Below are 12628 nucleotides of genomic sequence, written 5' to 3' on the forward strand. Positions count from 1 at the left end.
ATAAATTTAAAATAGTTTTATTTAAGTAGTGTATTCTATAATCATCCTCTTAATGTTTTCTTGAAAGTCTTGCCTTAGTAATGCGACAGGTTTCGTTCATTTTGCCACGATATGATTGATCTATAAATCATTACACTTTATTTAACGTTTCAGTAATGTAGTATATCAAAATACACACATAGCAGCGTGAGGAGTGACTTTAGCTGGTAACAGGATAGGAACTGAGAAACAATTATGTTTAGTTACCTGAAACGAAGGAACAGTAAATACGTATAGATATTTTCTGAAGTATATCTTAGGGAAAAAAACATATGACGTCATTACAGTTCAGTACATTGTCTGAAAACAGAGAATAAAATAATTACATAAATGTTTATTTACTTCAGTTGCTTTATGTGTGGCTGCGTATGTCCACTCCAGAGGAACCATGACAGTCGTATCAGTACAAATCGTACAGAGACAAATCAAACGATAAATGAAATATCATCAGAAAACAGTGAAGTCAATTCTTGGAAACAAATGTTGCTTAACATAGGTACGTCCCTTCAAAACATGTAAAGACGTTACTGGCTAATTCCCTATTTGTGTGTCTTTACCACGGTAGAAGTGGCACCATAAAGCTGCCACACAGCGTTGCGGCAGTTATCGCGTACGCAGGTAGTAGATGAAGGCGCCCAGCAGTCCGACGCCGACCACGGCTGCCAGTGTGCCGAGGACGATGGCCACCGTGTCGTCTGTCTCCAGCACAGGCGAGGACCTACACGAGCTCACTACAAACATACAACAACATCGGCACTGATCGTCGTTTTCGGCCAAAATTAAGTAAATGTTGGTGTACGTGTACTGGACATTTGACAGCAAAACAGGAATCAGAAATAGTGGATGTTGTCTAATCTAATATTACAAAAACGTCTGTTTACATCAATACGTAAACTGTGCAAGTCTCTGTAAAGTGTATTGAAGAGGGTACTTCCGGTTAAAAAGGTTTTTAGTGCTTCTTCCGGTTCCATTCTCGAATGGAGCGTGGGAAGAATGATTTCTTAAACCGTTCTATGTGCATTGTACTTAGTCTACTCTTGTCTTCACTATGAAGGGAGCTATAGTTTATTGCTCAATTAAAGCTGATTCTAGAAAATTTGTAAGTAGGCTTCCTCGGGATAGCTGCATCTATCTTCAAGTGCCTATCAAATCAGTTTTTTTCGCACCTGCATGACACTTTTCCATGTAAAATTCCGAATTGCGGTTATGTCCGCACCATCTGTGGCCGATTCAGCGTAGCTGGAACGCAACTTCAGTTGTGTGTGTGTGTGTGTGTGTGTGTGTGTGTGTGTGTGTGTGTGTGTGGTGTATGAATCATGTTCTGTAAACTCTTGCACCACCTCTCTGAAGAAGAGCACAACATTTACTTGTTCAGATCTGGGGACTGCTAGACGAACTGCAGACCACGATTCATAACAATTATAATTAATCGCTTCCAGAGACTTTAATTTTATATTAAGTTATGTAAATTTTGTTTAAAGCGTTTTGTAAATTTGTGATGCAAGTGTATTTGTGAAAATTTCATTGTTTACCCAAGAATTTATTTAATTTGATAGTAACATGAGACAGGAAGCTTTTTGAAAATTTTGGTTTATGTAAATTTACATTGATACGCTCATGAATACATATGACAAGGCAGTTGAGCGTAACTGTGTAAATAAAGACTTTGAAGAGGACACAATTTGGCGCCAAGTGAGAGTGTAACGTACATCTTAACACGAAGTGGTATTAATGATGTGGCTGTTGTGTAATGTTGGCTTATGTACATGGATTGTGATTCGGATAGAAGTTGACAGAAGATCGTGAAGAAACTTTAGACCACATATGAAGGTACTGGCCACAAAATCTGCTGACAGCCAAGTATGAAGCCACTTATGGAAAAAGACATAAATATTGTTTGTCCCACTTCGCTGTAAGTGTTGTAATGCTATATTTACCTTCATATGACGAGAGATGGGAAAATGTAATTCACCCAGGAACATTTCGAGCATCATCATTTTGGTGGTCCACGTGTTGTGGTGTACAGAGTCATAATGTTGCTTGAGCGTACTGGCTTCCTAATGTTTGAACGCGCTACACTCACAATTCAGTTTTATTGTGACACTCTACCCCTTCTCCATGTGTGTCTTTCCGGGGGTGCATTCGGCAGTGACTTCAGTTTTATGGATGGCAATGAGCGACCGCATCCAAGAGCACAGGTGGAGGACCAGTTGGAACGGGAGGACATCCGGCGAATTGACTGGGCTTCCCGTCTCCCTAACTTAAATCCTATCGAGGGGGAGACATACTGTAGCATGTCCACATGCAGCAACAACCAGCCAGCATTTGTCAGCCGCTCTGACAGAGGACTGGAACACCCTATCACAAGAACACCTTACCAACCTTTTGGCCAGCATGAAAGCACGTTCAGAGCATGCATGCCGTCCGTGGTGGTCACCGACCCTGTCATTTTGCAATGACCAGGAAACCATTATAAGTCGCGGTGACTTCAGTGTCAAAACTGTTTTTGAATTAAACTGTAGTTTCTACTCGTTTTGACTGTGTATTCTTTCAGTTATCTTCTGGGCTATACTGAAACAGTTCTTTCTATGTCTGGCCCAGGATCCATCGACCTGTGTTATTTCACAGCGAAACATCATGTGAAAGTTATTTTTGTCTTTAAATTTCCTACACCAGTGTGTTATAGTTCAAATGGGGGTTACCTCAGCTGTAAATTCTGTATATGTGACACGGGTACCATCGGGCACTGAAGACTTGTATAATTTTAGCCATTTCAGCAGTTTCTCAACGCCTCTGACACTAATCTTGATGTCACTGATAGCCACAACATACAATGTATGTTACCATGGATTTTGTAAGAAAGGTTCCGATAATATGCGGCTATATCGTCATTAAAGGCTTCGCGCGTTGCCCTTTTGGAGCCAAATGCTGTCACTGATCTCCCATTTCATAAGACTATGATTTGTTTTATACCTATTATACAGTAGTTACTGACTTGTTTAGAAGTTTCTTGATAGTGGCTGTATAATACGGAGGCTCCTACCCATCATTAAGTGTTCTATACACTCAGGTGACAAATGGCGTGTTGTAGCGATATGCGCGTATAAAGATTGCTGCAGTATCGAGTACACAAGGTAGGCAGTGCGTTTGCAGAGCTGTCATTTGTACTCAGGGGATTCTTGTAAACAGGCTTCGACGTGACTGTGGCCGCATGAAGGAAATTAACAGACTTTGAACGCGGACTGGTAGTCGGAGGTAGATGCATAGGACATTCCCAGTTCGGAAATCGTTATGGAATTCAGGATTCCGACATCTACAGTGTCAAGAGCGTGCCGAAAATACCAAATTTTAGGCCTTATCTCCCAACATGGACAACGCAATGGCTGACGGCCTTCACTTTACGACGGAGAGCAACGGCGTTTGCATAAAGTTGTTTGCGCTAACAGGCAAGCACCATTGCGTGAAATAGCGGGAGAAATCATGTGGAATGTACGACGAATGTATCCATTAGGACAATGAGGCGAAGTTTGGCGTTAATGGGCTATGACAGCGGACGACCGACGCGGGTGCCATCGCCAAGAGCACGACATCGCCTGCCCTGCTGGGCTCTTGACCGTATCGGTCAGATGAGTCCAGATTTCAGCTCGTAAGATCTGAAGGTTGTGTTAGAGTGTGGCGCAGATCCCACGAAGCCATGGACCCAAGCTGTCAACAAGGCACTGTGATGGCTCCACAATGGTGTGGGGTATGCTTACATGGAACATACTGGGTACTCTGGCCAAACTGAAGCGATCATTGACTGTAAATAGTTATATTCGGTTATTTGCAGACCGTTTCTAGCCATTCGTGTACTTCATGACCCTAAACAACGATGCAGTTTTTGTGGATGACAATGCGCCATGTCACCTGGCCACGACAGTTCGCGATTTGAGACCTGAGTTTCTCCTGGCGTATACAACTTTCAAATAACTTCCGGGAATTCAGCCAGGTAACACTTTCAGCGACCGCCCATGGCTGAATTCTCGGAAGTTATTTGAAAGTTCGCGATTGGTTAGAAGAACATTCTGGACAATTGGAGCGATCGATTTGGCCATCCAGATCGCCCGACATGAACGCCATTGATCATTTATTGGGCATAATCGAGAGATCAGTTCGTGCACAAAATCCAGCACCGGCATCAGTTTCGTAATTATTGTATAGTATTATTGTATTGTACTAAACTGGGGACCTAGAAACGACGGAGAGGCTTCGTCCCGCCGTTGCCTTTCACTGGTTCACAACCCCACAACAGGCCACAGCAGTCCACCCACCCTTCCGCCGCCCCACACCAAACCCAGCGTTATTGTGCATTGTGCGGCTCGTCCCCCAGTGGACCCCCCCTCCGCCCATCCCACCTAAAGGGAGCGTCTGATACCAGACGCGTGTAAACCCAGGTGTTTGCGTGGCAAAATGATTATGGTGTGCGCATACGTGGAAACGGTGTTTGCGCAGCAATCGCCGACACAGTGTAACTGAGGCGGAATAAGGAGAACTAGCCCGCATTCGCCGAGGTAGATGAACAACCGCCTTAAAAACCATCCACAGGCTGGCCGGCACACCGGGCCTCTACACTAATCCGCCAGACGGCAAGCCTTCCCGCTCGGGAAGCAGCGCGTTAGGCCGCCGGGCGGGCATTCCGTAATTACGGACGGCTATAGAGGCAGCACGGCTCAATATTTCTGCAGAGGACTTCCAACGCCTTGTGCAGTCCATTGCACGTCGTGTTGCTGCACTTCGTGGCGTAAAAGGAGGTCCGACACGATATTAGGAGGTATCCCATGAATTTTGCCACCTCAGTATATGTATTGTAAATTAAAGTCCCCCCTACCCAGAGAGGTTGCGCGGTCATTAGCACACTACATTTGCATACGGGAGGACGACAGTTCAAACCTGCGTCCGGCCATCCTGATTTAGGTTTTCAGTGATTCCCCTAAATCGCTTCAGGTAAATGGTTCATTTGAAAGGGCACGGCCTTCCTTCCCTACCCTTCTCTAATCCGATGGGACCAATTACGTCGTTGTTTAGTCCCCTCCCTCCAACCAAACAACTAACCGAAGTCCCCTGCCGAGTTTTTCTCTCTGTACGTGAAGGCTTATCCCAGGCATTACTGTAAGGATTTTGATGTGCTTTTCACTGGTAGACAGGGTGATTCACGAGGAATTTCTGTGCATATAATTTACTAACGCTACGACAGACAAGTCGTCCGGCTGTAGGACTTGGTGCTACCCGTGCGCTAGTAACATATAAATCAAACTTAAGTACTTTTCTTTCAGATCTGCCAAACTCCAGATATTTTTTTGCACAAACAGAAGAATACTTAACTGCCTATGATATCTACTGAAGTATCTGGAACGATTAGAATAACATTACATCTGTGAGTTTTGCTTAAGATTAATTCATACCATCTGTGATATGTTATTTACGCAGCAGCAATACAGATTCAAAGAATATTCGAAGTACATCCTGCAACTCTAATTCTTTCCGGCTTCTACCAAAAACAAATGTCCTTATTATCTACCTTTTCGATTTACCGCAATATATCTTGGTATAATCTTCAAAGTGTGTTATAGTACAGTATTAATTCTGTAATTGCAAAGTCTTTTGAAATATACTGTCTTATTCGAAACATTCTTCAAACGGTGTCGCCAATTTATTTCTTTTGCGATTGACAAAAGTAACTTGTAGGGAAGCAGCCTACTCACGCTGTAGTAAATTCACATCAGTCTTTCCATTGTGTGCCAGCCAGTCCGCTGTAACTAGCTCTGACGTCATAAACGTTGCGCAATACTTTTAAAAATCAAGCAAATAACCTAAAACGTTTCTAGCATGTCAGGAGTAATACTAAATTAATATGTGTTGAATATCAGTTCGATAACTTTAACCATTTTCGAAATTTGGACGCTTTTCTGTAAAAATCATTGGCGCAACAGAAAAGAGCTAGAGACTTAAAAATTTATATTTAGATTCCTTTCTCATAATATTTTAATAGAAACAGTACTTTGGATTTCACAAATTAAAATTTTAGTGGAAATTCATGATTTTCTGGTTTTTGTCTTAAAAATTAAGGAAGCAAGATAGATTAAGTAGGCTAATAAATAAGGCTAGGATGTTTAAGGAGAATGGAGATTCGCTATAATCATAAAGATGTAAGAAGTTTCAATTGAATAACTATAAAACTATAGTGATAGCGTATCTCCAAAGGGCAAGTTCAGAGCTCGTCTACTGCGTGTAGTGTAATTAAATTAATTCTCTCGCCCGAAATATTTAACTTAGCCACGTCAAACTTTTATTATGATTACTTACCTGTGTGCTGAATGCACATTTAAATTGAGAGCTTCATAGGCCATCAGCAAAAGAAGCTATGATTTATTCAATAACTTAAAGTGGTGCATTACTAGCCCAGCGGCTAGTCGGGAGAGCCGATTTGATCAGGCGTTCCCTTAGCCGTCCGCACCGTGGCTTTATATATAAGAACGCTGCGAGAGGAAGCAAGGCCCCAGTTCTCTCCAGACGCTGAATAGCACACCATCTGTGTCGGGAGTCGCGTCGCGTCTCGTCGGTATCATTGCTATAAACAGCCTCGGATGCCGTAGTAAGTTACTCGGGATACGCGTAACCATGAAATCATTTTCGAGTGAAGTGTTAATTCTGGGATGACTTTAATTACCTATCTTCAGTTTGCGTATGTCGTATTTTCACGTGCCGTCGCGGGACAGACATTCTACCATTATTTCGCGTGGCGTTTGATGAACCTAATCATCAAATTATGGCGAGCATTCACTTAAACATTTAATTTGGACAGTTACAGTTGCATCAGCGCATTAGACTCTGAACTGCTCTGTTAGTCAGATTGTGTGGATTCTTTTTTTTTTTTTTTTTTCTTCATCTGTGACTTTCAGAAAATAGAGAAGGTTTTTTTTTTTCACGATCGTTTTTGATTATGAATCCCAGACAATTTCCTAATTCCTCAGAGCTTTAAGCTGTAGCTCTAAGTGTATTTCTCAGATGAAGTGGGCACTAGGAATTCTAATTACAGGCTTCACGTTTTGCTAATCACTTTCTGGTTGCCAATATTGTAGTTAGAGAGCCAGTGTTGAGAACGGCAAAAGGCAGCATAAATAATAGGAACATTTATATAACAATTAATTCTACTCGCCGCCCCACATATGGTTAAAACGGCAAGGAATGCATCTTTTCTACATTACAAACCAAACATTTTAAATAGCAACATTAATTCCACCCGCCGCCCCACATATGGTGAATCGGCCGGGAAATGCATCATTTCCACATTCTACAAAACATTTTATATAACAAACAATAAATTCCACCCGCCGGCCCACATATGGTGCATCGGCCGGGAAGTGTTTCTACATTCAAACATTTATACAACATTAAATTTTCTACCAGCCGCCCCACAAACTGACGAGCAAACTTCGCAATCAGAAATCCTAAACTTATCCTTCGAGTTAGATATATTTATAAGCGTACCAGATGAAGGAAGCAGTAAGATACCTTGGTTTGGCCAAAAGGGCTCCTCGTGGTAGGCCAGCAGCTGCACGTCGGTGAAAATGAGAGTGACGGCTGTGACGTTGCCGTAGACCTCTCCTTCGACCAGCGTCTTCCCGTAGCACATGGACACGATCCCCAGCGGCGCCTCGAACAGTTTCTGGTCTGTTACGGACAGTTCGATTACCGTGCCTGCAAAACATAGGAGGTGATGTCACAGAACATGAGCACAAGAGATGACTGGTCATGATAAACGTGTCAGTCGCACTGTTAGCCGAGGGAAAGTCTTCCAGTCATTCCTGTCCGTTCCGAGATGATGTTCCGTATCTAATGATCATGTTGCCAATAAGAAATTTAACTGTAACCTTCGTCAGTTCTGAAATCTATTTGAATGATGATAGCAGATACAGTGCCATGTTCTTTCTCTGTAATTCTACTACGACAGATGTTTCTAACAGAACGTTTTCACACAGCGACGAAGAAACAACACTCACACATAAGGATGTTCCCAGGCTTTCTGTTGGCTTGAATAATATTTGAGCGATAGAAACGAGTGTACAGAGTGGTTGTAATTAAACTTTGGCTACTTGAAAGGGCCACTTTGACAAACGAGTGACCGAGTGAGGTGGTGCAGTCGTTAGCACACTGGACTCGCATTCGGGAGGACGACGGTTCAAATCCACATTCGAACATCCTGATTTAGGTTCCCCGCTATTTTCCTAAGTCGCTTCAGACAAATGCCGCTATGGTTCCTTTGAAAGGTCACGGCCGACTTCCTTCCCCATCCTTCCCTAATCCGATGGGACCGACGACCTCGCTGTTTCGTCCCCTTCCCCGAATCAACCAACCAACGAGCAAACGAGTGGTCACAGGACAATAGACCTTCGTGGAAACATTTGTAAGGGCATGCAGCAGTAAAACAAGGAATGAACCATAGAATGGAACACATTTTAATTTCCACATTAGAGAGTAACATTTTTTTATTGCATACCATATTTACTTTTCGGTTTCAAAACGTTCTTCAGTGTGCTCATATTACTTTAATGCGTCGATATTGGCGAAGAGCAGCAGTAGTATTGCTATTGCTTTGATGAAACACTATTACATTTAAAACCGTAGACACCTTGTCCATATACATGTTGACTGCCTTCGGCTATAATACGCGCTTATGCTTGTGTTTCAGCCCTAAGTCGCCGTCCCAGTACCACAGCCTAACGGCAAGTCATGATACAAAACCCACTAAGAACGCAAATCCTGAAGCGTAGAGTCTGTTAAGTTGGGCACCTATACGGTAAAGAGTTTTCCGCCAACACTGACTGAAGTAGCCTGAGTTTAATTATATCCATCTTGTGTTACAATAGACAATTGCTGTAACGTTTGGTGTACCCCAACGAAACGTATTAGAACCAGCAATACAGACACTACACACAAAAAATTTGTCAAACAGTCTTCACAACTCCCAAATATTTCGCTAATGATGTTCGCCGCATGGTTGTAATAACGTAAAGAATGACCTAGTATTTTCATTCGATTTGCTTGATAGCAGCTCTCTTCGATAATGCAAGATAATTTCCATAAACAAGAGAAAAAGTCCTATGGTACTGAACGTTTCGTCTGTTTTCTGTTTGTAATGGGACTTTTGTTTCCTGCAGGCACTTTCCATAAAATTTTTCATCGTTAAATAGGGGTCGCAGTATGCAAAATTTTGTAAATTACATCATGGTTGCCTTTCGACTCTAAAATTGTGTACTGTAAATTACATCTTGGTCGCCTTTTGACTCTAAAATTATGAATTTGTACCACGTTATATTGCAGTTTTGGCCGTATTAGGTAGAAATATTTCTGCTTCAGTACATGTTAAAAACTACCAATCTTCAGACACACGTATATGAGCCGATGAAATACATTTATCTCAGATGATTGTTAGATTTTGAAAAGTACTAAAGCACAATTATTTCCAATTGATAATAGCCAAAGAGCCAAAGTTGCAATAATGGGCTGTACAAATAAAAATTTTACACTCAAAAGGTGACCATGACGACATTTATAATAATTTTTCACATTTGGGACTGACTCCCTTGCCAGTTCGTTATTTTTTTTTATTTACGCACTATGTGTCCACAAGATATACAGACTACAGTTACGCACAACTTGCACATGACTCTACCGATTTTGCTGATATTTGTATGTTTTATTTATATGCTGTTGTTATTATTCGTATTATTTAAACTGACTAGTTTTCATTGGAACTCAATGTGTTGCCAACTTAAGACAGATCTAGTAATTGTATTATTTCATTCCTCCTTGTAAACTTCTTCCCCCTCGACCCCTCAACATACGGTTAACTGTATATACGCTTGTGGAATAGAGGGGTGGGGGGCTGCTGCGAAGATGAAGGAGAGAGTGAGGGGGCTGCAGGTAGATGGCGGAAGGCCATAAATGCAAAGGTTGGTACATCCGGTATGATCGGAAGAAGGAAGATGTGTAATGAGGAAGGATATGAAAGCGAGGACCTAAGGAAAGAGGGACATGAAGAGTAATAGCACAAATAAATGCACCCTTTTCCTAGCTTTTTTTTAGTGCATGCATTCAGTGAGGAGAGAGAATTATTCACATCATATGAAGTCCTATGTTTCTCTGGTCATATAGCAGACGTATTTAATGTGTTTATGTTCTTTGAGACACGCAAAATTGCTGCTTCAAACTAATTATACTAACGTTTCTGTCCACTGTGCTTGGTCAGTGATGAATTGTTTGTATTATGATACCATGTCGTGTGTTTTCGATTTTTTGTTTTTGCCAAATGCACTTTGCTCAACGTGTAGTCTTCCATGGACCCTGCAATCAGTAACGTGCTGTAATTGATCTAGTCTCTGTTATTTAGTTGGATCGTGTTTCTATGAAGAATTTCTTTCTCAAATAATTTTTATGTGCTTTTCTTCGAATGTATTACTTTTTAGGTACATGTATTGATCGTGATATCATTGTGTACCGTTTTCGTGTGGTTGTACTGCTCACTGCTCCAATACCTCACGTTTTACCACTTTAGGATGTAAATACAGCAATAATTGTGATACTTGGTCTTCTCCAATATTTTTATTATTATGTCAGTTGCATATCCACAACTCTTGATCTGACTTTTCCTGTCGCCATCTGTTCACATAGCTATGCTCAAAGGTTCTCTTTACTAGTCTGCAACTCCATTACGCAGCATGACGTGATCCCCATACTCCTTTGTCTCATACAGCTCTTTCTGTTCTTAATCTCTGATACCGCTTCCAGTGCTTCATTAGTTTTTGATATTTAGTGTTAAGGTTCCCATAATTCCTAAAGGCGCTTTTTAAAATTGTTCCAGATTATTATTTATTTCTTAGTTCATAGCAGTTGTAATTTTGTAGTGATGAGCCTTGATACGATGATTACGAGTAGTTCTGTACCAGTACATGTCTCAGATTCTGTCTTGGTGTGTTGAATGTGTGAGCTTTGCCATTAGTCACTATGTTTATAGTCACCGTTTTCCGTGTGGGATTAACAAGCTTAGAATTCGATTTCCTGATCGACGTTAGCGACAGCAGGGAATACTTTCTTGTCCAGTCGAGTAACACTGCTAATCAATCACGGCTACCAATTAGAATTTCTAGAATTTGAGTTGGTAAACTGATCTTCATCTCCTCATGATTATGCATATGATTGAGGTTTTTAGTCAGTAATTTAACATGTTAAAATGAAATATTGTTTATGTTAGTCACCTTCTCTTCAAATTAAATATTCTATGAGTAAATTCCCACATTAGTATTTACAGCTAGAGTCAAAAAAATTAACGTTATCCATTTAAGTTAAGCCCATACGCATAGTGCATATCTTAAAGCAATGGTCTGCTCACAATTAACTTTCTATGCACGGAGGTTTTTCAGTATAACTGTGGATTTGTGAAACTGTACAGAAGCAAAATAAAACAAACTTTTGTATTTCTTAGAGCTGCAGTTTTTCTGATGTATGTGATGTAGCTTACTTTCTGGCGCAAATAGGGTAGGATAAAACGTCATTAGAATCACTGAATGAAACTCTAAATCTCTATCCCACAGGTTTTAGATTGCTTAATGAAATTAGGTGAAATAAGAGAGAGAAAGGGAAGAATGCGACCTCTCTTAACAACTCGCAGTTAGCATGAATAGGCAGAAGACCAGTTATCAAAAAAAGAAAAAAAAATTAAGGAGAAACTTACTGTTTGGCGAATAGTCTTCGGAAACGTCATTAAAATTAATGAAGCCTGTAATGTTTGCTATGAAGTAAGAGTCGTTCTGCTGTACAAAATCGAAATGAAGTGTGTTGCTGTTGACATCGTCAAATACTGTGGGCTCGGACCACGATGTCTCTTCCACATTCAGTGCATTAGCTTCCTCTCGCGTCGGAGTCTCCGTCGTTGCGTCTGGTGAAGGCCAGGACAGATGCAGAGAGGCGTCTGGACCACAGCTGCCTTCAACATTTTCCTTTGTAAGATGTGGAACTATGATCTGGACCGCTCCGTCCTGTCGATGACAGAGGAAAAAAATCAGTAACGAGCAAGAAAGTCATCTGAAAAAGAGTCATGAAAAATTGTTTTGAGCTTCAGTTGAAAGGCGACACTACAAAAAGTGATCATTCGGCTGGTGGCGAATACTTTCTCTCTTCCTTTCTTTTTCTGAGATGTTGGAGGAAATATTTTCAAGATACAATATTAGTCATTTCTTTATTTTTTAAACGACATGACACGCATGTCAATTAGATAAAAGGAAACCTGTTATGCAGTGAGTTGATAGCGATTGTAAATTTCAATATTTGAGGGTGGCATTTTCCAGTGAGGTTTCCTTGACAAAGTTCGCGAGTGTCCAAGGAAGTATAACATATGGTGAGCACCGGGAATTATGACTGATCTGTTGGCTTGGTAGACTTTGGTCAGCACTTGGGAATCCTAAAATGGCATATGTGTGTAGATAAGAGTTGCATGCCTTTTTGCCGTGGATGCACGCTTTTGTCACTTCATAAAGTGTCCTAGGAGAGACAA

General features: G+C 41.2%; 1 protein-coding gene across 1 annotated transcript in view; it reads right to left on the reverse strand.

Annotated features, from left to right (window-relative positions):
* Positions 1 to 247: 247 nt before the first annotated feature.
* The window catches only part of LOC126198984 (uncharacterized), a 32429-nt gene continuing 20048 nt past the window's right edge, over positions 248 to 12628 (reverse strand). The window contains exons 3-5 of the mRNA XM_049935651.1: positions 11810 to 12113; positions 7591 to 7776; positions 248 to 770 (exon numbers count right to left, since the gene is read on the reverse strand). Coding sequence (XP_049791608.1) covers positions 643 to 770; positions 7591 to 7776; positions 11810 to 12113 — 618 coding nt within the window. The 3' untranslated portion in view covers positions 248 to 642. The remainder of the gene's footprint in view (positions 771 to 7590; positions 7777 to 11809; positions 12114 to 12628) is intronic.

This window comes from Schistocerca nitens, chromosome 8 (assembly GCF_023898315.1).
Source record: "Schistocerca nitens isolate TAMUIC-IGC-003100 chromosome 8, iqSchNite1.1, whole genome shotgun sequence".
Taxonomy (NCBI): Eukaryota; Metazoa; Arthropoda; class Insecta; order Orthoptera; family Acrididae; genus Schistocerca; species Schistocerca nitens.